This window comes from Pseudophryne corroboree, chromosome 6 (assembly GCF_028390025.1).
Source record: "Pseudophryne corroboree isolate aPseCor3 chromosome 6, aPseCor3.hap2, whole genome shotgun sequence".
Lineage (NCBI taxonomy): Eukaryota > Metazoa > Chordata > Amphibia > Anura > Myobatrachidae > Pseudophryne > Pseudophryne corroboree.
In genome coordinates this window covers 495,765,661-495,792,376 of record NC_086449.1, presented here as the reverse complement: position 1 = coordinate 495,792,376, position 26,716 = coordinate 495,765,661, and the positions used below count along the sequence as shown (strand labels likewise).

The window sequence follows — 26,716 nt, the reverse complement described above, 5'->3', positions numbered from 1 at the left end:
TGGTAGGGCCGATTTGAAAAACCGGCGAGGAGGCACATCTTTGAATTCCAGCTTGTAACCCTGGGATACAATTTCTATTGCCCAGGGATCCACCTGTGATTGAACCCAGACGTGGCTGAAAAGTCGAAGACGTGCCCCCACTGGGGCGGACTCCCTCAGCGGAGCCCCAGCATCATGCGGTGGATTTAGTAGAAGCCGGGGAGGACTTCTGCTCCTGGGAACTAGCCGTAGCTGGCAGCTTTTTCCCTCTGCCCTTACCTCTGGCGAGAAAGGAAGATCCCCGTACTCTTTTGGACTTATGTGACCGAAAGGACTGCATCTGATAATGTGGCGTTTTCTTTGGCTGTGAGGAAACATAAGGTAAAAAATAGGATTTTGGTACTTACCAGGTAAATCCTTTTCTTTGAATCCATAGGGGGCACTGGAGTACTCTTGGGATATGGACGGTTCCACAGGAACTAGGCACTGAATAAATTAAAATTTGAGACTACTCCTCCCCTCCATATCCCAGAGTACCTCAGTGTTTTTTTACTGAGCCGAACAGGAGCTATAGAGGTTGACAATGGAGAAATACATATAACAAAAACGGACAACAATAAAGTTGACACATAACGATACTGACAACTAACAGTTGACACCAACCCGATAGAATTTCTAATTTGAAACAGTTGGTAAGAGTGTGTTACCATAAGATTTTCTGAACCTACCACAACCAGGTAAAACTGCTTTGGGTGGGCGTCTAGTGCCCCCTATGGATTCAAAGAAAAGGATTTACCTGGTAAGTACCAAAATCCTATTTTCTTTTTCATCCACTAGGGATCACTGGAGTACTCTTGGGACGTACCAAAGTTTCCCCCATGGGGGGAGAGCTGTTTGGCACCTGTAACACTAGACGGCCAAAGCTAGATGCTGATGCCGCAAAAGTATCAAACTTATAAAAGCGCACAAACGTGTGCACTGAAGACCATGTAGCCGCACGGCAAAGCTGTGTCGTAGAAGCTCCACGACCAGCTGCTCATGACGTTCCTACAGAACATGTGGAATGAGCTGTTACTGATGTAGGCGGCTGTAACCTAGCATGAAGGTAAGCCTGACGTATGGTCAGTTTTATCCATCTGGATAAGGTCTGCTTAGAAGCTGGCCAACCCAACTTGGCCGCATCATAGAGGATAAACAACGTATCCGTCTTACGAACTGTAGACGTTCGGGATACATAAACGCGTAATGCGCGTACCACATCAAAGGTTCCAGAATCTCCTGATAACACAGGAACTACTATTGGTTGATTGATGTGAAAAGAGGACACTACTTTTGGTAGGAAAGCGGGATTCGTCCGAAGTTCCGCTCTGTCATCATGAAACACTAAATACAGTGACTTGCATGACAAGGCACCCAAATCTGAAACACGCCTTGCCGAAGCCAAGGCTAGGAGAAAAATTGTTTTCCAAGTGAGAAACTTAATATCCACTTGTTGTAAGGGTTCAAAATAAAAAGACTGTAAGAAATCTAAAACCAGATTCAAGTCCCATGGCGCAGTAGGTGGAGTGAATGGAGGCTGTACTCTGAGGACACCCTGCATAAAGGTGTGTACCGACGGCAATAGAGTCAATCTTCTTTGAAAATAAATTGACAACGCAGATATCTGCACTTTTAGTGTGGATAAACGCAGACCTCCACCTAACCCAATTCGTAGAAACAACAAAAGACGGGATAACTTGAAAGACGATGTCGGAAACTTCCGAGCTTCACACCTACCTATATAGGCACGCCAAATTCTGTAATAATGAGCTGCTGTAACCGGCTTCCTAGCTCGTAACATGGTTGGTATAACTGATTCTGGAATGCCCTCTCTTCTTAAGAGGGCGGTCTCAACAGCCACCCCCGTCAAACGCAGCCGCGCTAAATCGGGGTAAAGGAACGGACCCTGTTGTAACAGGTCCGGACGTAGTGGGAGCGGCCAAGGATCGTCTGCGAGTAGACCGCGGAGATCCGAAAACCAAGCTCTCCGAGGCCAATGAGGCGCCACTAATATGACTGTGACGGACTCTCTTTTGATCCGTTTTAGCAATAGAGGGAGCAGCGGAAACGGTGGAAACAGATAAACGAGACTGTATGGACACGTGATTGTGAGAGCATCCACCGCCACTGCCATTGGATCTCTCAGTCTGGACACGTACTGGGGCGTTTGATGATTGTGGCGAGATGCCATCAGGTCCACCTGCGGGTAACCCCACTTCTGGACCAACATGTGAAACACTTCTGGATTTAATGCCCATTCTCCTGGATGAAAATCCCGACGGCTGAGATAATCCGCCTCCCAGTTGTCCACTCCCGGAATGAATACTGCCGACAATATCACTTGGTGATATTCGGCCCAATTGAGGATTCGAGCTACTTCCCGCATTGCCATGCGGCTTTTCGTTCCTCCTTGTTTGTTGATGTATGCGACCGCCGTCGCATTGTCTGACTGCACCTGAACAGCCTGAGCCTGCAGCATGTGCACTGCTTGTCGTAGCGCATTGTAAATTGCCCAGAGTTCCAGGACATTTATAGACAGCAATCTTTCGTGATCCGCCTAGAGACCCTGGAGCTGATAATTTTGAACTACTGCTCCCCAACCTCTGAGACTCGCGTCCGCCGTGAGAATTATCCAATTCCAGGCGCTGAACCATTTCCCTGCGGTTAGATTCTGTACTTTTAGCCACCAAAGTAGACACACTCCGGCCCTTGGAGACAACCTCACCCTGTGGTGAATCTGCAGATGCGAGCCCGACCACTGTGCGAGCACATCCAGTTGAAAAGGACGTGAGTGAAATCTTCCGAACTGAAGCGCTTCGAAAGCCGCCACCATTGTGCCTAAGAGGCGAATGCACAAATGAAACGAGACTGTGCGTGGCTTGAGCACTAACTGTACCAGATGACGAATGACCTGTACTTTCTGTTCGGGTAGGTAAATTCTCTGATTTACCGTATCGAGAACCATACCTAGGAATTGAATTAGTTGAGACGGAATTAGATGTGATTTTTTGAAGTTGACAATCCAACCGTGGTGAACCAGTACATTGTATGTCAGCAATGCCTGTTGAAGGAGGATTTGTTGAGATGGGGCTTTGATGAGTAAATCGTCCAAGTACGGAACTATTATCACTCGTAGGGATCTGAGATGAGCTATCATCACAGACATCACTTTGGTGAATACTCGAGGCGCTGACGAGAGGCCAAACGGTAGAGCCTGAAACTGGTAATGGCTCTGTCGTATTGCAAACCGCAAGAACCTTTGATGAGGTGGCCAAATCGGAATGTATAAGTACGCATCCTTGAGATCCAGCGCAATCATGAATTCCTGTGGCTCTAGGCCTGCAATTACTGACCGCAGAGATTCCATCTTGAATCTGTAGTAAGTGACGTACTGATTGAGGCCCTTTAAGTTCAATATTGGCCTGACCGAGCCATCTGGCTTTGGTACCACAAACAGACTGGAATAATAACCCTGTCAAAGTCGGAAAAATATCATGCTACACGTTGCCATATATTCACCTCATGCGCTTGCCCGCTGCACGTGCACATTCTCTCCTGTGCGTGCGCATATTCGCAGCTGCGTGATGGCGCCTCCTCGGCCATGCGCTCGAGCGCGTGGTATGTGCATTTACGGTAGAGTTTGTGTGCGTCTAGCGGGCGACTCAAACGTTAAATAATAAAACCAAATAGTATATTTTATAGATAATGTTCCCCTTAATAAGGACTGTAAGTTTGTTTAATGTAACTGGTCGCTGGACAGAGGAATTCCTCTTTGCATGGTACAAAGGGTCAGACAGGGTTTGAGCAGTTGTGTTTGGTACCTAACTAAAGAACATTTTATTAGAAACAATCCGGTGCTGGTTAGGTAAAGATTAATCGCTCCTGCGTATAGTTATGTCTATTAGTAGTTTCTGGACATTTACTATATTTGCGGTTCATTATCCATGCGGCGGGAATTCTGAGATTCCCTCCCACCTGAGCAGTTTGATATAGTCACAGCCCACCTGTTCAAACTAACCTATGACCTTTTGTTATGATGCGAGGAGACATTCCTGTGTCCAATGAACAATGAGATTGTAGGTCCCTTTGTAGTATACTGTACGCAGTGTATATAAGGACAGCCAGCCTGGCCAGCTCAGTCTTCTCTCCACAAACGGTTTTCATCTTGACTAACTCGGAGCTGGTACCAGGACTGCGCTGCGATCATTCCCCAGTGTGTGTAAGTTATTCTCTGTGACCAACTTATTCCCTGTTTGTATTTGCCATACTCTCTCTCTCTGTTATTGTATAAGATTGTGACTATATTGTATATTTATGTGTAGTTATTCTGCTTAGATATTGATGTTAGCCTGTAGTGTATGAACTGTTAACTGTTTTCTTTCCTTTTTACATAGCTAGATATTGTTAGTAAAGGTGTTGGAACCTTAGCAAGGTATTGTGTGTTTATTACATTGCTGAGAGTATTCAGAGTGTCTCAATCGCTCAAGAGGCTTTCATACAATAGAGGTTAATTAGCATTGCATTGTGCTCACATTACAAAACCAAGGTTTACAGTACAGACTCAATCTTTCACTGTGTTGCATACAAGGTTTACTGAGTGTCATCCCGTGAGCGTCTGCGCAGCTCGTGTTCCCCTCGTGGTCACGAGCATACGCTACGCTAGTAGCGTAGCATTACGGTAGTCGGCCGCCTATAGCGTGCTCGACACCACGCGTTAAGCTGTGAGCGAGCGTGTCGCATGTGCGTCTCGACCACGGCTAAGCGTCTGCTACGCTAAGTGCGTACCCTTACGGTACCCCATACGCCAATTGCGTACTGAGTCTCTTACCCATTTTATAGTGAATGTTATAAGATAAATAGTTAGCTTTATCAACCCTGACCCTGTTGGTGTACAGGGACCGGAATCAAAACTGCTGCATCCAGCAGAGACTGAATGGCAGTTTGCAGAATCGCCTTCTTGTCGTCCGACACAGGCAGTCCTGTCCTGAAAAAACGCATTGGCGGGAGACAGACGAACTCTATTTTGTAACCTGTTAAAACTAAATTGCGGATCCACCAATCTGTGGACGTCTGAAGCCACGCCAACTGGAATGACTGAAGGCGTGCTCCCACAATAGGAGATCCGAGATGGGCTGGGAGCCCGTCATGCCACTGGCCTGCCGGTGACTTTAGTATCCTGACGAGTGGTATTGGTTTGTTGGAAACCACGTCCCCGACCTCGTCTACCAGGTGTGGCCGTTCCCCTGCCACACCCGCTAAAGGACTGAGGTCTAAAGGATTTGAACGCCGGTCCAGAATACCTCTTTCTAGGTACTGTTGGAGGAAATGGTAAGAAAACCGACTTTCCTCCCAATTCAGGACCAAATAACTTCTCGCCCTCGTAAGGTAACGCTTCTATACCTTTTTTGACCTCTGCTTCCGCATGCCAAGAACGTAGCCAGAGCGCTCGTCGTGCTGTAACTAGTGATGATGAAAGGCGAGAAGTGAGCTGACAGACATCAGTAGAAGCTGTACATAGATAGTCAGCAGCTTCCCAGATTTTATCAGCGAGAAGTATAAGGTGATCATCAGTTAAGGCAGACCTGAGTTCTGTTATCCATACCATTAGCGCCTTAGTTACCCAAATGCCACTCAACCCAGGTCTAAGCAGCACTCCTGCTGCTGTATACATGGACTTTAGCATAGCTTCTATTTTACGGTCCGAAGGGTCCTTAAGTGTAGTAGCAGCTGGTACTGGTATGGTTAATTTCTTTGTAAGTTTAGACACAGATGAATCCACCAACGGCGGATTCTCCCATGTAGCTGTTACTGAGTCTGGAAACGGATAACTAGACCTAAATCTGTGAGGTATAGAAAACCATTTATCCGGATTCTTCCTTGTTTCTAGTAACATTTTATTAAGAGATTCCGAAACAGGAAAACACATTGGAGTTCTCTGTCGTTTAGTAAAGACAACCTCATCATTTGTCAGAGGCTCCTCAGTTTCTGTAAACTTCAGAGACTGACGCACTGCTCTGATGAGATTATCAATGCCTGGGCTGTCAAAATCGTCACTATCTGACTGCTGGTCTACTTCGCCCTCCTCAACCTCATCTTGTACAGTGAGGTTTGGCGTAGAATAGTCAGAAAGTAACATAGCAGAAACCGATAATTTATAAGAGAAATTAAACTTATCCCCCTTAACCAAAGAGGATTTAGACTTTTGGTAAGGCTGAGACCCCTCCGGTAGTTCTAGCGGTCTCACCTTAGACTCAGATCTTGCCGCCTCTCGCTCCTGCCGAGAGGCGGCCAATTCTGATTGCAATCCAGCTAGGACATCTGCTTACATAGCCCACGGCGGGTCCGGGGTTGAAATTGGATTTGAAACCGGAGCAGAAATTGTATTTGTTTCTGAATTTACAAAAATAGGATTTTGGTACTTACCAGATAAATCCTTTTCTTTGAATCCATAGGGGGCACTGGAGTACTCTTGGGATATGGACGGTTCCACTGGAACTAGGCACTGAACAGTTAAACTTTGACTATATCTCCCCTCCATATCCCAGAGTACCTCAGTGTTTTTTTACTGAGCCGAACTGGAGCTATAGAGGTTGACAATGGAGACATACATATAACAAAAAAAATGGACAACAATAAAGTTGACACAAAAAAAAAAAAAAATGACAACTAACAGTTGACACCAACCCGACAGAATTTCTAATTTGAAACAGTCGGTAAGAGTGTGTTACCATAATATTCCCTGCACTTACCACAACCAGGTAACAACTGCTCTGGGTGGGCGTCCAGTGCCCCCTATGGATTCAAAGAAAAGGATTTATCTGGTAAGTACCAAAATCCTATTTTCTTTTTCATCCACTAGGGGTCACTGGAGTACTCTTGGGACGTACCAAAGTTTCCCCCGTGGGCGGGAGAGCCATTTGGCACCTGTAACACTAAACGGCCAAAGCTAGATGCTGATGCCGCAAAAGTATCAAACTTATAAAAGCGCACAAACGTGTGCACTGACGACCATGTAGCCGCCCGGCAAAGCTGTGTTGTAGAAACTCCCCGACCAGCTGCCCATGAAGTTCCCACAGAACGTGTGGAATGAGCTGTTACTGAAGTAGGCGGCTGTAACCTAGCCTGAAGATAAGCCTGACGTATGGTCAGTTTTATCCATCTGGATAAGGTCTGCTTAGAGGCTGGCCAACCTCTCTTGGCAGCATCATAGAGAACAAACAACGTATCCGTCTTATGAACCGTGGACGTTCGAGACACATAAACGCGTAAAGCGCGTACCACATCCAGAGTTTCAGAATGTCCTGATAACACAGGAACTACTATTGGTTGGTTGATGTGAAAAGATGACACTACCTTTGGTAAGAAAGCGGAATTCGTCCGAAGTTCCGCTCTGTCATCATGAAACACCAAATATGGCGGCTTGCATGACAAGGCACCCAAATCTGAAACCCGCCTTGCCGAAGCCAAGGCTAGAAGAAAAATTGTTTTCCAAGTGAGAAATTTAATATCCACTTGTTGTAAGGGTTCAAAATGAAAAGACTGTAAGAAATCTAAAACCAGATTCAAGTCCCATGGCGCTGTAGGTGGAATGAATGGAGGCTGTACTCTGAGGACACCCTGCATAAAGGTGTGTACTGATGGCAAAAGAGCCAATCGTCTTTGAAAGTAAATTGACAAAGCAGATATCTGCACTTTTAGTGTGGATAGACGTAGACCTCCATCTAACCCCATCTGTAGAAATAACAAAAGACGGGATAACTTGAAAGAAGATGTCGGAAATTTGCGAGCTTCACACACCAACCTATATAGCCACGCCAAATTCTGTAATAATGAGCTGCCGTAACCGGCTTTCTAGCTCGTAACATGGTTGGAATGACTGATTCTGGAATGCCCTCTCTTCTTAAGAGGGCGGTCTCAACAGCCACCCCGTCAAACGCAGCCGCGCTAAATCGGGGTAAAGAAACGGACCCTGTTGTAACAGGTCCAGACGTAGTGGGAGTGGCCAAGGATCATCTGCGAGTAATCCGCGAAGATCCGAGAACCAAGCTCTCCGTGGCCAATGAGGCGCCACTAGTATGACTGTGACGAACTCTCTTTTGATCCGTTTTAGCAATAGTGGGAGCAGCGGAAACGGTGGAAACAGATACACTAGACTGTATGGCCACCGGACTGTGAGAGCATCCACCGCCACTGCCTCTGGATCTCTCGTTCTGGATACATACTGGGGAATTTGATGATTGTGGTGAGATGCCATCAAGTCCACCTGCGGGTAACCCCACCTCTGGACCAGCATGAGAAATACTTCTGGATTTAATGCCCATTCTCCTCGATGAAAATCCCGACGACTGAGATAATCCGCCTCCCAGTTGTCCACTCCCGGAATGAACACTGCCGACAATATGACCTGGTGGTATTCTGCCCAATTGAGGATTCGAGCTACTTCCCGCATTGCCTTGCGGCTTCTCATTCCGCCTTGTTTGTTGATGTATGCGACCGCCGTCGCATTGTCTGATTGCACCTGAACCGCCTGCGCCTGCAGGATGTGCACTGCCTGTCGCAATGCATTGTAAATTGCCCGGAGTTCCAGGACATTTATGGACAGCAATCTTTCGTGATCCGCCCAGAGACCCTGGAGCTGAAGATTCTGAACTACAGCTCCCCAACCTCTGAGACTTGCGTCTGCCGTGAGAATTATCCAATTCTAGGTGCCGCACTGTTTTCCTGCGGTTAGATTCTGTACCCTGAGCCACCAGAGTAGAGACACTCTGGTCCTTGGAGACAACCTTACCCTGTGGTGAATCTGTAAGTGTGAGCCCGACCACTGTGCGAGCCCATCCAGTTGAAAAGGACGTGAGTGAAATCTTCCGAACTGAAGTGCTTCGAAAGCCGCCACCATTGTGCCTAAGAGGCGAATGCACAAATGAACCGAGACTGTGCGTGGCTTGAGCACTAATTGTACCAGATGACGAATGACCCGTACTTTCTGTTTGGGTAGGTAAATCCTTTGGTCTACCGTATCGAGAATCATACCTAGGAATTGAAGTCGTTGGGACGGAACTAGATGTGACTTCTTGAAGTTGACAATCCAACTGTGGTGAACCAGAACATTGTATGTCAGCAATGCCTGTTGAAGGAGTATTTGTTGAGACGGAGCTTTGATGAGCAGACCGTCCAAGTATGGAATTATTATCACTCCTAGAGATCTGAGATGAGCTATTAACACAGACATCACCTTGGTGAATACCCGAGGTGCTGACGAGAGGTCAAACGGTAGAGCCTGAAACTGATAATGGTTCTGTCGTATTGCAAACCGCAAAAACCTTTGATGAGGAGGCCAAATCGGAATGTGTAAGTACGCATCCTTGAGATCCAGTGCAATCATAAACTCCTGTGGCTCTAGACCTGCAATTACTGATCGTAGAGATTCCATCTTGAATCTGTAGTAAGTGACGTACTGGTTGAGGCCCTTTAAGTTCAATATTGGCCTGACCGAGCCATCCGGCTTCGGTACTACAAACAGACTGGAATAATAACCCTGACCCTGTTGGTGCACAGGTACCGGAACCAAAACTGCTGCGTCCAGCAAAGACTGAATGGCAGTCTGCAGAATCGCCCTCTTGTCGTCCGACCGAGGCAGTCCTGTCCTGAAAATCCGCATTGGCGGGAGACAGTCGAACTCTATTTTGTAACCTGTTAAAACTAAATTGCGGATTTACCCATCTGTGGACGTCTGAAGCCACGCCAACTGGAATGACTGAAGACGTGCTCCTACAATAGGAGATCCGAGATGGGCTGGGAGCCCGTCATGCCACTGGCTTACCGGTGACTTTAGTATCCTGACGAGTGGTATTGGCTCGTTGGAAACTACGTCCCCGACCTCGTCTGCCTGGTGTGGCCGTTCCCCTGCCACACCCGCGAAAGGACTGAGGTGTAAAAGATTTGAACGCCGGTACAGAATATCTTTTTCTAGGCACTGTTGGAGGAAATGGTAAGAAAACCGACTTTCCTCCCGTGGCCTCAGAAATCCATTTGTCCAATTCAGGACCGAATAACCTCTCGCCCTCATAAGGTAATGCTTCTATTCCTTTTTTGACCTCTGCCTCAGCTCGCCAAGAGCGTAGCCAGAGCGCACGTCGTGCTGTGACTAGTGATGAAGAAAGGCGAGAAGTAAGCTGACAGACGTCAGTAGAAGCTGTACATAAATAGTCAGCCACTTCCCAGATTTGATCAGCGAGAAGTATAAGATGATCATCAGTTAAGGCAGATCTGAGTTCTGTTATTCATACCATTAATGCTTTAGTTACCCAAATGCCACTCAACCCAGGTCTAAGCAGCACTCCTGCCGCTGTATACATGGACTTCAGCATAACCTCTATTTTACGGTCCGAAGGGTCCTTGAGTGTAGTTGTAGCTGGTACTGGTATGGTTAATTTCTTTGTAAGTTTAGACACAGATGAATCCACCAACGGCGGATTCTCCCATGTAGCCGTCATAGACACTGGAAACGGATAGCTAGACCTAACTCTGTGAGGTACAGAAAACCGTTTATCCGGATTCTTCCTTGTTTCTAGTAACATTTTATTAAGAGATTCTGACACAGGAAAACAAACTGGAGTTCTTTGTCGTTTAGTAAAAACAACCTCATCATTTGTCAGAGGCTCCTCAGTTTCTGTAAAATTCAGAGACTGACGCACTGCTCTGATGAGATTATCAATACCTGGCCTGTCAAAATCGTCACCCTCTGACTGCTGGTCTACTTCGCCCTCCTCACCCATATCTTGTAAAGTGAGGTTTGGCAAAGAATCATCAGACATTAACATAGCAGCCGGTAGCTTATAGGAAAAATGAAACTTATCCCCTTTAGTCAAAGAAGATCTGGACCTTTGATAAGGCTGAGACCCCTCAGGAAGTTCTAGCGGTCTCACCCTAGATTCAGATCTTGCCACCTCTCGCTCCTGCCGAGGCGCGGCCAACTCTGATTGCAATCCAGCTAAAACATCTGCTAATATAGCCCATGGCGGGTCCGGGGTTGAAATGGGATTTGAAACCGGAGCAGGAATTGTATTTGTTTCAGAATTTACAACACATACTTTACATGTGGTAAATCCATCAGGTAATACACCCTTACAGACATTGCAGTAAACCTGCTTCTTGGACTTTGCTGGTGTCTTACTCATTATGCCAAAAAAACAAAACAAAAACAATACAAATACAAAGACAAAGAACCTGTGCGACTCAGTAAATAGCACTAAGGTGTCTCTATATCTCTGGCCAAATGTGCCAGTAATATGTCTGATCCCAAAATCCCCCTAACACCCCAGCGCCTTCAATGGTGGAGAGATGTGTACAGGAAATTCTGAAAAGAAACAGGAAAAACAGGAAGCATGGTTTATATATGTCCCCATGCTCACAGAATATCACAAAGTGCAAACATTAATCTATGTAGCAGATTATACTTAAATGCATATATTCCTGTTACTTATCTATACAGCGCTGCTGGCTCTGTGTTAGGTCATACATACTTTCAAAGAAGTGTGCCTCCCCCTCTCCCCCGTGCTCCGTGTACCGCTACTCTGTACACGGAGACCGGCCTTGTGCGCCCTCCGGAAGTGCATCGGAGCAGACGATATGCCGCGTGGAGCGGCTTCCAAAGACCAGCGTGGCTCAGCACAGCGGAAGAGACATTAACACAGCGGCGCTGGAAGCTGCAGCGGGCAGCGGCGCGGCACAAATACACACACAGTAATCCCACACAGCGGGGCGGCAGCATGAGCTGACTGCCCCAAACAACATACCTGGACCCTGTGGTGAGGGCAATGACGGGGCTTCTCTGTAAGCACTGTCAGCCTTTTACTGCAGGTGTCCTGCACGTGGAAGTGAGGGAGCTCTTTTTAGAGAGGTCCGACACCCACAGCTGCAACAGCAGCTTTCACTATCCCAAACCCTTGCCTTCTTGGAAGGGGGAAAGGGATGTTTTAAAAAAAAAAAATAATCAAAGAAAAAATCAATAATTGTGGATCCACTTCCACAAGCCTAGTTGCTCTGTGAGCACCGAAAAAACACTGAGGTACTCTGGGATATGGAGGGGAGATATAGTCAAAGTTTAACTGTTCAGTGCCTAGTTCCAGTGGAACCGTCCATATCCCAAGAGTACTCCAGTGACCCCTAGTGGATGAAAAAGAAACATACTTTACATGTGGTAGATCCATCCGGAAATACACCCTTACAGACATTGTAGTGAAACTGCTTTTTGGACTTTGCTGGTGTCTTACACATTATGCAGACAGACAATACAAAATACAAAGACAGACAACTTGCGCGACTCAGTAAATAGCACTAAGGTGTCTCTAAAATATATATATCTGGCCAAGTGCAGTGCACGCCAGCAATATGCCTGATCCCAAATTCCCCCTAACACCCCTGCGCCTTCAATGGTGGAGAGATGTAATACAGGAAATTCTGGAAATACAACAGGAAAAACAAGAAGCATGGTTAATATGTACCCATGCTCATAGTATAACACAAAGTGCAGACTTATAATATGTCAGCAGATTTAATAAACCTCTTATATTGCATTAACCCTGCACATATAATTTGTTCCTGTTTAACAAAGGCTTAAAAGCCTATTTATGCAGCGCTGCCTGAACATGCTTTCACCCCTGCGGGTAACATCAGACCTGTATATAAAATAGAACCCTGAATATAGTAACATCAGACCTGTATGCTTATTATTAGTGTGCCTCCCCCCCCCCCATGCTCCGTGTACCGCCTCACTATACACGGAGGCCGGCTATGATGAGAGGGAGCCGAAAGCGGCATCGGAGCAGGGGAGCGTGCCGCATAGAGCCGTGGAGAGGCCTATGCATAATCAACTGGCCGGCGCGGCTCAGAGCGGCGGGGGAGGCAGCATAACAGCGGCGCTGGAAGCGGCGGCGGGCGGCTGTAGGCAGCGGCAGGCGGCGCACACACACACACAGTATCCCATCCAGCGGGGCGGCAGCGTGAGCTGACCGCCCCGTTCAACATACCTGGACCCTGTGGTGAGGGCTATGACGGGGCTTCTTCTGTAAGCTCCGTCAGCCTTTTCTGCAGGCGTCATGCACGTGGTGGTGAGGAAGCTCTTTCCGAGAGGCCAGACACCCACAGCTGCTTCAGCAGCTTCCACTATCCCGGACCCTAGCCTTTCTGGAAGGGGGGAAGGGATGTGGCCTTGAAAATTCAATAATTGTGGACTAACTCCACAAGCCTTGTTGCTCGGTGAGCACCGAAAAAAACACTGAGGTACTCTGGGATATGGAGGGGAGGAGTAGTCTCAAATTTTAATTTATTCAGTGCCTAGTTCCTGTGGAACAGTCCATATCCCAAGAATACTCCAGTGACCCCTAGTGGATGAAAAAGAAAAGTAGATTTACCTGCAGTAGCTGTGGAAACCAGGTCCGTGAGACCTTCACCAAATAAGTCCTCACCCTTGTAAGGCAAAACCTCCATATGCCTCTTTGAGTCGGCATCACCCGTCCACAGGGCTCGCCTAGCAGAAATCGCCACGGCGTTGGCTCTTGAACCCAGTAGGCCAAGGTCTCTCTGAGCATCTCTCATATATAGGACAGCGTCTTTAATATGACCCAAGGTCAATAAAATGGTATCCTTATCCAGGGTATCAATTTCAGCAGAGAAGGTATCTGTCCAAGCAGCTACAGCGCTACAAACCCAAGCCGACGCTATCACCGGTCTGAGCAAGGTACCAGTATGTGTATAAATCGACTTCAAGGTAGTCTCCTGCCTGCGATCAGCAGGATCCTTGAGGGCTGCGGTATCTTGAGACGGCAGCGCCACCTTTTTGGGTAAGCGCGTTAACGCCTTGTCCACCCTAGGGGGAGGATTCCCACCATATCCTGTCCTTAGCCGGGAAAGGATACGCCATAAGAATCCTCTTGGGAATCTGCAGTTTCTTGTCTGGAGTTTCCCAAGCCCTTTCAAACAACTCATTTAGCTCATGAGAAGGGGAGAAAGTAACCTCAGGTTTCTTTTCTTTAAACATGTGGACCCTCGTGTCAGGGACAGAGGGGTCATCTGTAATATGCAACACATCTTTTATTGCAATAATCATATAATGAATACTTTTTGCCAACTTTGGCTGCAACCTCGCATCATCGTAGTCGACACTGGAGTCAGAATCCGTGTCGGTATCAGTGTCTGCTACTTGGGATAGTGGGCGCTTCTGAGACCCAGAAGGGCCCTGTTAAATAGTGAAAGGCAAGGATTGACTCCCTGCATTTTCCCTGGACTCTGCTTTGTCCAACCTCTTATGTAATAAATTCACATTTGCATTTAAAACATTCCACATATCCAACCAATCAGGTGTCGGCGTTGCCGACGGAGACACCACACTCATTTGCTCCACCTCCTCCCTAGAAGCGCCTTCCGCTTCAGACATGCCGACACACACGTACTGACACCCCCACACACTCAGGGAAATATCTAATCTGGAGACAGTTCCCCAAAAAGGCCCTTTGGAGAGACAGAGAGAGAGTATGCCAGCACACACCTAGCGCCAAATGACCTTGGAAAAACAATTCCCAGATACACAGCGCTTTTTATATATGTATTCAATATACACTCACTGCGCCAAATATATGTGCCCACACCCTCTTTTTTAGCCCTCTGTCACCGTGTTCAACAGGGGAGAGTCCGGGGAGCCAGCTTCTCAGCAGCGTGCTGTGGAGAAAATGGAGCTGGTTAGTGCTGTGGAATCAAGCTCCGCCCCCTCGGGCTTCGGTACCGCTCAAAAATATAATACTGGCGGGGGTTCGTATATCTAATGCCTCTGCAGTATATATACTTCATATTGCCAGCCAAGAGGTTTTATTGCTGCCCAGGGCGCCCCCCCCTGCACCCATCCGTGCCTGTAGTGTGTGTGTGTGTGTGTGTGTGTGTGTGTGTGTGTGTGTGTGCGTTACCTCAGTGAAAATCAGAAGTCTTCTGCCGCCTCTGAAGTCTTCTTTCTTCTTATACTCACCCGGCTTCTATCTTCCGGCTCTGCAAGGAGGGCGGCGGCACGGCTCTGGGACGAACGGCTAGGGTGAGACCTGCGTTCCGATCCCTCTGGAGCTAATGGTGTCCAGTAGCCTAAGAAGCAGAGCCTATCACTTAAGTAGGTCTGCTTCTCTCTCCTCAGTCCCACGATGCAGGGAGCCTGTTTCCAGCAGCGCTCCCTGAAAATAAAAAACCTAACAAAATAATTTTTACAGAGAAACTCAGGAGAGCTCCCCTGTAGTGCACCCAGTCTCCTCTGGGCACAGGATCTAACTGAGGTCTGGAGGAGGGGCATAGGGGGAGGAGCCAGTGCACACCCATTCTAAAGTTCTTTGTAGTGACCATGTCTCCTGCGGAGCCCATCTATACCCCATGGTCCTTACGGAGTCCCCAGCTTCCTCTAAGACGTAAGAGAAATAAAATCTATAATTTATCTTGTCACATACAAGAATAGCAGCAACCTCTGAACTACATACACACTGGGACAGGACCCAGGAGGACTATCTGTTAGTATCTCTCTAAGAAGCTGGGATCCCTGAGCCTCTCTCTCTTCTCGTCAGGAAGATCCGTAGCTCATGAAACCTGATATTCCTATGTCTCTGCCTGCACTGTATACTGTCCTACTCGCATTCTGGCTGCCTGGTTCTGCTGCTGCACAAGAGGAGAGCTAGTCATGTCAGAGTGATCCGGTCAGGGGGCCCCCTGACAGTATCCCCTGTACCCCCCCCTCCTTCCCCCAAATCTGACTATGATCGCATAGCCACATGTAACTGCTATCTAACATTTTTCACTTAAGGGCCATCTGTACATGGTTCTTTATTTTAACCAAACCTATATTTTAGGGATAGTTAAGGGTGATGTATTATACTGGCACGGATTGTGACGGTACAACTCATCCTGCTTCGCCTCTTTACCAAGGCAAAGCAGGAAGCATTAGCGACAAGATGTATGATCACCTTGTTTGCCGGAGTGAAAAAAAAAGTGATCCCTGGTAGACCCCCCTCAGCGCATCAGCCTGGTGCTGATGTGCTGTCTCCCCTGCGTATGCATGAGAGCTCACACAAAGCCTGGAGCTCGGCAACCGTAGCAGCCACTACAGTAGCTGTGAATGGGACGGCGACACCTGCAGCTGACAGATAATACATCTACCCCAGAGTATCAAATGATGTTATTTGAAAACTGATTTAAAACATGCAATAAACCATATAAATTGTTTGGGAATTACAAATTAACAAAGTATTGGAGTCATGTTCATGAATCATGGTGTAGTTTGGAGAAAAAAAACTATTTACTTTAATCATATATTAACTTGTAACTGACAATCTTATTTAAACTATAACTATTTGGATATTACAATCAAAATACTAAATTAAGATAAACTATTTCGTTTACCTGCTAGTCGCATAAAACAGATTTGCAGGAATGTTGTTACGGGAATGTACCATTAATTGGCTAAGAATCCACCAATCAAACCAAAAAGAATAATTTGACCTGAACGCTATAAAATCAGTAACCTGAAATAACTTACTTCCTCATTGCGAAATCTTCCAAACCAGTATACTGGATCTCCAGGGTACCCCACAAATTTCCCCTTGAAGAAGGCGATGTAGAAACAAGAAGAGTAATAATTGACAAATTGGAAGAGGAACATCTTTGTGGTAAGGCTGTTTTCATACTCTGTCTTTGTTCTTGGCAGCTCTGTGATAGAACAGTAAGTAATTCATAATATAACTTGGTTTAGCATTAACATTAAAACATCAACTTAAGAACAGGGTATCAAATTATACATTTACTAAAAATTAAAAAATAAGGATTATACTATAATGAATTTGTTAAATCTCATCCATATTGCTTCATGAAATACACAAACATAATGGTAGCTTATTCTATGCAGAGCAATAGATTGGGTTTGTTGCATGCTTGATTTTACAGCCATTCTAGTGTCTGTATTTACTTCTGATTAGCATTTTAGACCCATATACAGCTAACATGGAAGTTTGTAAATGCAATAAACATCACCAATTAATCAGCAAGTGTTGAGGTTGGCAAATACACATAACTAGATTATTTTGCTGGCCTAAAAAAATTCAGGAAACAAATGCATGGTTAATGCACAATGTAGACTTATATGAAATGTACAAATAATGAGACTTGAACAAAGGATTAAATGCAGTGGTTCCCAAACTTAGTTCTCAAGGCACCCAGGCAGTCCAGTTTTAGGGATATCCCTGCTTGTGCACAGATTGTATAATCAAACTGACAGAGGTACCAATTAAGTCACATATGCCCAAGCATGGATATCCTTAAATCCTGGACTGTTGGTGCATCGTTAGGATGGCGTTTGGGAACCAATGGATTAAGGCCACATGTGCACCCTATGTAAGGACTAGATTTGAGCTCACCACATAAACTGAACAGGTAGTATGTGAACTCCCAACAACTGGAGGGGAGGGATAACTTGACAGTCACCCTCCTAACTAAGGGGTTCTTCACTGGTTACCGTAGCAAGATCAGTGATGCCCCAGAATTTGGATTCATACTTGTTTTTCTCTTCTGACAGTCATATCACACATTTGTTAATTTTTCTGTTAAAGATGAAATTAAAAGAGATGGAATAATGTAGGCCACCAAAAAGGGGACACATGATTCCACTGGACTGAAGACCGATAACGTGCTTGGGGCAAATAACGATAACACTGTATACATGGAAATGAGGTAGTCTCTGCTACTTTACATATAGAGGTGGTGATTATTTGAGAAGTATTCAGGTAAAATTGGCATCCCTATTTTGTGATCACAATAATATACCAGTATAACTTTATATACTGTACATTATAACACAATATGCAGGCAATGTATTACTGCAAATAATATTTGTATAAGCAGCGAGATCTCATCATTTCAGTGTGCATTAAATATGTTATAAAGCGGTAATACATCTGCTACAAAAAATCATTGTAAACAACAGATGTTACCTCAGACATTCATGACCGATATAAAAGCACTCGGCTCTGTGCCTTTATCTGGTCACTGAACTTCTCAGTGAATTCAATCAGGTTTAAAATTACAGTAGGGAATAAAGCATCAGAGAAGAAGGTGAAATATGACAGTGGAATCAGGAGTATGTTGTTAAAAGCACCTCCACTACATCATACTTTATCAATTAGCGTCTCAGCCACGCCCACAATGTGCTGCTATTCCTGTTTGGCGCATTGTGACCAGCAACATGGCTAGTTTTCCCACAGAGGTGCGCAGGAAAATGAGCAAGATAAAGCCTACCATCATAGGCAGATCTGTGCACAGCTGACCATTGCTGCTAACTGAATCAGCCCCTAAAGGTCTTAAAGCAATAAAGAGAAAGCCGCTTTTATTCTTCCTGTTATTCTTACCAAAGTCTGTGATCATTATGGCTACTCTTTCATACAGCATGTTTAGGAGCATGATAATGATGAAGCTTATTATGGATGCAGTGACTGTGGTGGCAGTCTGCGGAGTCAAGTACTTCTGAATTGCTTCCGTTCCATTAATTTTCCTTGGCAATGTTGCAGAAAATACCAGGAAAACAGAAAGTCGATATACAATGATCCCAACTACCGATGCAACTATTAACATTATCTGTGAAAATGGAGAGACAAAATGTTACACTCATCCATACAAGGACATAAAGATGTTTAGAAGTCTAGAAAAAAAGAATTGAGTGATGTTATGAGGACACAATCATTACAAAGAGTATAATGCAGGTGTACCGTGGATGAGGAGGCAGGACAAGAATATACATACTATAAGTACATGTAACCCACAGTCCTAATCAGATTTATCGCTCTAGTGCCATACATGTGTCCACTAAAAATAGTGCTTCAAGTGTGTACTCATTCCTTCTACAATGCCATATGACAGCTCAGCTCTTTCCAATTACCAGCCATTATACAGAAGCCCTTTTCTCTATACATATATAGTATTTCAACTATTGCCATTAGTGAACAAGTAAAGATAAGGATTTTCTTTTGGCTCACTTTTCTGACCACAAGAACCTTTGTGCTCTGTTTTACTATTGTCCTTTGTATTTGTTATATTGACCCCAACGTTCTAGTATCATTTCTCAGCCCTGAGTACATAACGGCTAATGTGGCCCTGATATGCAGTTGTCAGGAATGTGACAATAATACAGCATGAGTAGTATTCTAATTGCAGTCTATTGTTATTATCCAACAAATCATTATTGGGAAAATCAGCTATGTAGCTATACCACCCCCTGTATCATAAGTGCCATATTATTACAATTGTATATTTATGAAGGAGCACTGAAAATATAAATATTGTGAAATCAATAACCCTAGAAATATAAACAAAATAGACGTTATGGTAAAAACTTACCGTTGATAACGTGATTTCTCTTATGTCCACAGGTATCCACAGGATAACATTGGGATATTGTCAAGCGACAGCGAAAATGGCACCAACACGGTCACAAGCTTTCTGGCCTCCCAGGATGCATTGGGGCCTTCACCATATAGTCCTGCCCCCTGACTCAGTCAGATCAGTTCTTTCCACAGCGATTTTAGGCAGGAACATCAGGCAGAGACCTGTTTAGGTGATAAGAACACATATGCACACCCTTCCATACAAGAAGGAAGAGGTTTTAGTGATTGTCTAGATCCTCAAATCAGATGCGTCAGGGTGGGATCCCTGTGGATACCTGTGGACATAAGAGAAATCACGTTGTCAACGGTAAGTTCTTACCATAACGTCTATTTCTCTGGCTGGGTCCACAGGATTATCCACAAGATAACATTGGGATTCCCAAAGCCATTTTAGTGGTGGGGACGCTCCTGATTGCACAGGAGGACCTTTCGCCCGAAGTCTGCGTCATGAGAGGCAAAAGTATCCAAGGCATAATGTCTAATGAATGTGTTTATGGAAGACCATGTGGATGCCCTACATATCTGTTCTGCCAAAGCACCCTGTTGTGCTGCCCAAGAAGGACCTACCTTACATGTAGAGTGTGCAGAGACATTAGCCGGAATAGGGAGATCTGCATGAGAATAAGCTTCTGATATTACCATTCGGAGCCATCTCGCCAGCGTCTGTTTACTAGCAGGCCATCCTCTTCTATGGAATCCGTAGCAATGCTTCTCCCGCAGATAGTCCCGATACCTGAAAAGCTGGGACTACAATCTCTTTATTCAGGTGAAACTTTGATACCACCTTTGGAAGATAGCTAGATCTCGTTCTGAGAACTGCTCTGTCTGGAAAAAAACTTAGGAAAGGAGACTTACATGATAATGCTCCTAAATCTGACACTCTTCTGGCTGACGCCATTGCCAGTAAAAAAAGAACTTTAACCGTTAACCACTTAAGATCTGCTCTCTCAAGTGGTTCAAACAGAGGACCATGGAGAAATTTAAGAACTAAATCAAATCCCAGGGAGCTGCAGGAGGAACAAATGGAGGTTGAATATGTACTACTCCTTGAAAAAAATGTACGTACATCCTGTAAATCAGCAATCTTCTGCTGAAACCATACAGTTAACGCTGAAACTTGAACCCTCAAGGAAGCAACTTTCAACCTTTATCCAATCCTGCCTGAAGGAAATCAAAAATCCTAGCTACTTTAAAAGATCTCGGATTGAAATTTTTTCCAGTACACCAATGAATATAGGCTTGCCATATTCTATGATACACACGGGCCGAAGAAGGCTTTCTTGCTCTAAGCATAGTTTGGATTACTTGTTTCGAAAATCCTTTAGCCTCTAAGATAGAGGTTTCAACAGCCACGCCGTCAAAGACAGGCGATCCAAATGACTGTGCCAACAAGGACCCTGCATTAGCAGATCTGGACGTTGAGGGAGCAGTATCGGTGCTTCCACGGACATTCTCAACAGATCTGTGTACCAATGCCTTCTTGGCCAAGCTGGAGCTATTAGAATGATTGCTCCTTTTGCCTGTTTTATTTTTCTCACTACTCTGGGTAACAGAGATATTGGCGGGAACAGATACGCCAGCTGAAACCTCCATTCTACTGACAGTGCGTCTACAAGGACCGCTCCTGGGTCCCTTGTTCTCGATCCGTACCTTGGAACTTTGTTGTTTAGACGAGACGCCATAAGGTCTATATCTGGTAGAACCGATCTGTTCACCAGTGTCTGAAACACTTCTGGGTGTAGTGCCCATTCGGTTTCCTGAATGGTGTGTCGACTGAGAAAATCCGCTTCCCAGTTTAGTACACCCGTGACAAATACTGCTGACAATGCTGGGAGATGGAGTTCTGCCCATTTTATAATGGGAGTTACTTCTTCCATCAGTCTCTTGCTGTGAGTTCCTCCTTGATGATTGAGGTATGCTACTGCTTGTCACACGCCAGGGGCAGCGGCCGCCGCGCTTACCCCTGCGTGTCCGCTGGTCCTCCTGGCGGTCTCCGCCTCCGGTGGTTGCTGGGTCCCGGCGTCTGGCGGCGCTGCTCCCGGCGGTTCCCCGGAGCGTGGGCGCTGCCATTTCGCCCGGCTGTCACGTGGGTGGTGGGCGGGTGACGTCGCTGGCTCCCCTCCACCAATCGGAGGAAGGTGGGGAATTCAAAGGTGGACGCCGGACAGAGCCCGGCGCCTGAGTATCGTCTCTCCTTAGTGATAGACTTCAGTGCTCCCTTTGTGCAAGCGTATTCCCTGTTTCACAGTCTCCAGTGTTCTCAGCATTCAGCGTGCCCTCCATCTCACAGTCTCCAGTGTTCTCAGCATCTCCGTGCCTCCAAGCACCTCCGTGCCTCCAAGCACCTCCGTGCCTCCAAGCCCCTCCGTGCCTCCAAGCCCCTCCGTGCCTCCAAGCATCTCCTTGCCTCCAAGCGCCTCCAAGCACCTCCGTGCCACCAAGCATCTCAGTGCCTCCAAGCGCCTATGCGCCTTCAAGCACCTCTATACCTCCAAGCACCTCTGTGCCTCCAAGCACCTCGGTGCCTCCAAGCACCTCGGTGTCTCCAAGCACCCAGTGCACTTTAGCGCAGTTTGTTCCTCCAGCACCTGGTATTCTTCACTGATTCATCAGCGCCTTTCAAGTTCTGTCTTTCAGGAGACCTTCAGCGTCCACACGTGCTTCCTGTCTGCCGACCTAATCCTGCATGAGGAAAACTTACATTCGGCCATCCCTGCTGCGGACCAGTTGCGGTTCCTCTTCCCGGTCACCGGAAGAAACCCCGAGTCCACAACGCTCCCAAACCAGGTCAGTGATAGTATACTCAGGCCACATGGACCCGGGGGATCGGAACACAGAGTCGATGCAATATCTCCAGGAATTGTCCGGCCGATTGGATCAAATTCAAGCATCCTTAGCTTCCGTAATTCCGGTTTCAGTACCCGTAACTGCTCCAGTTGCCGTTTCCAGTAACGTACAACCTCCGGCCGGTACCAGGTCACGTCTTCAGCTTCCTACTCCTTCCCGCTATAATGGGAATCCAAAGAATTGCCGTGGTTTTTTAAACCAGTGCGAGGTGAACTTCGAGCTTCTCTCTCATAATTTCCCTACGGATCGGTCTAAGGTGGCGTATATTATTTCCCTGCTCGAAGGGTCAGCGTTGGATTCGGTGTCTCCATTATGGGAACGATCTGATCCATTGGTTTCCAATTACACCAATTTCATCACGTCCTTCCGAAAAATCTTCGACGAGCCCGGCAGGGCAACCGCCGCTTCCTCTGATTTGCTTCGTGTTCGTCAAGGCTCCCGTTCTGTGGGGCAGTACGTTGTTCATTTCCAGACCATTGCCTCAGAACTACGCTGGAATAATGACGCTCTCAGGGCCGCCTTTTGGAACGGGCTTTCTGACCGTCTGAAAGACGAGCTGGTCACTAGGGATCTGCCGGATCCACTAGAAGAGTTGATCTCACTCTGCGTCAAGGTAGACCTCCGCATGCAGGAGCGTGGTGGTGACCGTAGTCAGTCGGATCGGTCCAGGTTTCGGCTTCTTCCTCCTAGGCAAGCGGTTGTACCATGTCCGGACGAGCCCATGCAAATTAACCGATCTCGACTGTCTCCGGAGGAACGACAGCGCCGTCGTGAGGGTAAACTGTGCCTGTACTGTGGAGCCGCAGATCACTTTATCAAGTTCTGTAAATCCCGTCCGGGAAACGGGCAGGCCTAGCTTGTTCTGGAGGAGTCAAGTTGGGGGTCACGACCAAATCTTCTCCGACTGTGGATTGTCTACTCTCCGTATCTCTGTTTTCTGAGTCAGTTGCCAAACCTCTTAATGCCTTACTGGACTCTGGGGCTGCAGGGAATTTTGTTTCTCTTTCTTGTGTTCAGAGGCTGGGTTTAGAGCTGCAGTCTATCAAAAGACCTATTACGCTGACTGCTATCAACGGTACCAAAATAACCAATGGTCTTATTACAAGTCGTACAAAGCCCATCAAGCTACAGGTCGGAGCTCTACATCAAGAGCGTTTAGAGTTCCTAGTGATTCCGGAGATGCCCCACGATCTTGTCCTGGGGTTGTGCCTTGGCTCAAAATTCATAACCCTCACTTCGACTGGAAGTCGTCGCAAATATTGTCCTGGAGCTCGTTTTGTCACTCTAGTTGCATCACACCTGTTTATCTGCTCCGTACGTCTTCCAGGTCGGATGAAGAACTCATTCCGAAGATCTATCGGGAGTTCGCAGATGTCTTCTCTGAACAGGCGGCTGATCAGTTACCACCCCATAGACCCTGGGACTGTCCCATTGAGCTTATCCCAGGGAAGATGCCACCCCGGGGGCGCACGTATCCCTTGTCACTACCTGAGACCCAGGCTATGTCGGAATATATTAAGTCTAATCTGCTTAAAGGATTCATCCGTCCCTCTACCTCCCCGGCTGGAGCGGGTTTCTTCTTCGTGAAGAAGAAGGACGGGGGATTAAGACCATGTATCGATTATCGTGGTTTAAACGATATCACCATTAAGAATAAATATCCCTTGCCACTAATCACGGAGCTATTTGACAGGGTTTGTGGAGCCCATGTTTTTACGAAGCTCGACTTGAGAGGAGCCTATAATCTTATACGCATTCGACAGGGAGATGAATGGAAGACTGCCTTCAATACCAGGGACGGGCATTACAAATATCTGGTAATGCCGTTCGGTCTCAGTAATGCTCCTGCCGTTTTCCAGGGATCCGTAAACGAAGTCTTCCGAGATATGTTATATCAAAGTGTAGTGGTGTATTTGGATGACATTCTGATTTTTTCCAAGAATCTTGCGGAGCACCGAGTACAGGTCAAAGAGGTACTTTCCCGCCTACGAAGAAATCGTCTTTACGGCAAAATTTCCAAATGTACCTTTGAGGCCCCTTCAATTCCGTTTCTCGGTTATGTTATCTCAGGCACGGAGTTTCGCATGGATCCGGAAAAACTCTCGGCCATTCGGGATTGGACTCAGCCTCTCTCTCTCAAAGCAGTACAAAGATTCCTGGGCTTTGCGAATTAGTACAGAAAATTCATTAAGGGATTCTCCACCATTGTTGCACCCATTACTGCATTGACAAAAAAGGGATCCGATCCAAGTCTGTGGTCTTCTGAAGCCATAGTAGCGTTTGCCCGGTTGAAATCAGCTTTTATGTCAGCTCCGGTACTCCAACAGCCAAATTTCACAGAACCATTCTTCTTGGAAGTCGATGCTTCCTCAGTCGGCATTGGAGCCGTTCTTTCACAGTACTCTTCTGATGGAAAGTTGCATCCATGTGGTTTCCATTCTCGGAAGTTCTCCTCTGCGGAACGAAACTACACTATTGGAGATCAAGAACTTTTGGCAATAAAATCTGCCTTGGAGGAATGGAGATATTTATTGGAAGGTGCTAAACATCTAATAACTATTTACACCGATCATAAGAACTTGCTGTATATCAAAACTGCCCAATGTCTAAACCCCCGTCACGCTAGATGGGCGCTTTTCTTCACTCGGTTCTCATTTGTTATTAAGTACCGGGCTGGGACTCTCAACGCCAAAGCTGACGCTCTGTCCCGTTCCCTAACGGCCTCAGATGAAGAGAATTCCTTTGAGAAGAGTCTAATTCTTAGTCCACTCTCCATTTCCGCATCCCCCACTTCTCTAGGACCTCCTCCTGGGAGAATGTCTGTACCAGTGGAATTTCGACCAAAGTTACTGCAGTGGGCCCATATATCCAAGTTCTCCGGTCACCCGGGAGCCCAGAAAATGTTCGAGTTTCTACGAAGGACATATTAGTGGAACACCATGAGGAGGGATATACAAGACTATGTTAACTCTTGTCCACAGTGTGCTCAGCACAAAACTCCTCGTTTGCCCCCTGCCGGTTTGCTTCGTCCACTGTCCATTCCTAGGAAACCATGGACCCATATTTCTATGGACTTCATTACCGAGTTACCTCTCTCCAAGGGTTGAAATACCATCTGGGTGATTATTGACCGCTTCTCAAAAATGGCACACTTTGTTCCGTTGACAGGTCTACCAACGGCTCCCAAGTTGGCTCTACTATTTATCCGAGAACACTTTCGCTTGCATGGGTTACCTCAGGAAATAATCTCTGATCGAGGGGTACATTTCACTGCAAGGTTTTGGAGGGCTCTCTGTTCGGCGTTGCGAATAAAACTCAAGTTTTCATCTGCTTATCATCCACAAACCAATGGGCAAACCGAACAAGTCAACCAGGATTTAGAGACATTTCTCCGCATTTATCTCTCTCCTTCACAGGACGACTGGGTGGAGCTGTTACCCTGGGCTGAGTTTGCCCATAACCATCTGTATCACGCTTCCACTGGTGAGTCCCCATTCTTCATCAATTATGGATTCCATCCACGAATTCCAGAATTACCACTCCTTCCTTCAGAGGATGTTCCTGCTGTTACTTCCACTCTTCGGCACTTCAGTCAAATTTGGAGTAAGGTTCAGCTAATCGCAATAAAATCTCCATTCGATACAAGTTCTTTGCAGACAAAAAACGACGAGCAGCTCCTCAATACAAGGTTGGCGACAGGGTATGGCTCTCCACCCGCAACCTCCGTCTAAAAGTGCCTGCAATGAAGTTTGCTCCAAGATTAATCGGGCCTTACCCAGTTTTACAAGTCCTAAACCCTGTAGTCTGCAAATTGGGTTTGCCCTCTCACTTTCGTGTACGAAATTCTTTCCATGTTTCTCTCCTCCGGCCTCTCATTTTAAATCGTTTCCAGTCAGTGTCTCCTAGTCCGGTCTCGGTGGAGACCGAAGGTGGAACTGAATTTGAGATCAAAACGATTCTTGACTCCCGCTACTACCACAAGAATCTTCAGTAACTAGTGGAGTGGAAAGGCTATGGTCCTGAGGAAAGAAGTTGGGTAAAAGCTTCCGAAGTCACTGCTCCTCAACCAGTTCGGATCATCCATTCCAAACATCCAACGAAACCCGGAAAGTGTCCAGGGGCCACTCCTGGAGGAGGGGGTACTGTCACACGCCAGGGGCAGCGGCCGCCGCGCTTACCCCTGCGTGCCCGCTGGTCCTCCTGGCGGTCCCCGCCTCCGGTGGTTGCTGGGTCCCGGCGTCTGGCGGCGCTGCTCCCAGCGGTTCCCCGGAGCGTGGGTGCCGCCATTGCGTCCGGCTGTCACGTGGGTGGTGGGCGGGTGACGTCGCTGGCTCCCCTCCACCAATCGGAGGAAGGCGGGGAATTCAAAGGTGGACGCCGGACAGAGCCCGGCGCCT

At 46.7% G+C, this 26,716-nt stretch overlaps 1 protein-coding gene across 1 annotated transcript in view; it reads right to left on the bottom strand.

The window, feature by feature from the left end:
- The window catches only part of ANO6 (anoctamin 6), a 199,090-nt gene that overhangs the window by 24,850 nt on the left and 147,524 nt on the right, over nt 1-26,716 (bottom strand). Inside the window, exons 13-14 of the mRNA XM_063927350.1 lie at nt 18,441-18,666; nt 16,580-16,749 (exon numbers count right to left, since the gene is read on the bottom strand). Coding sequence (XP_063783420.1) covers nt 16,580-16,749; nt 18,441-18,666 — 396 coding nt within the window. The remainder of the gene's footprint in view (nt 1-16,579; nt 16,750-18,440; nt 18,667-26,716) is intronic.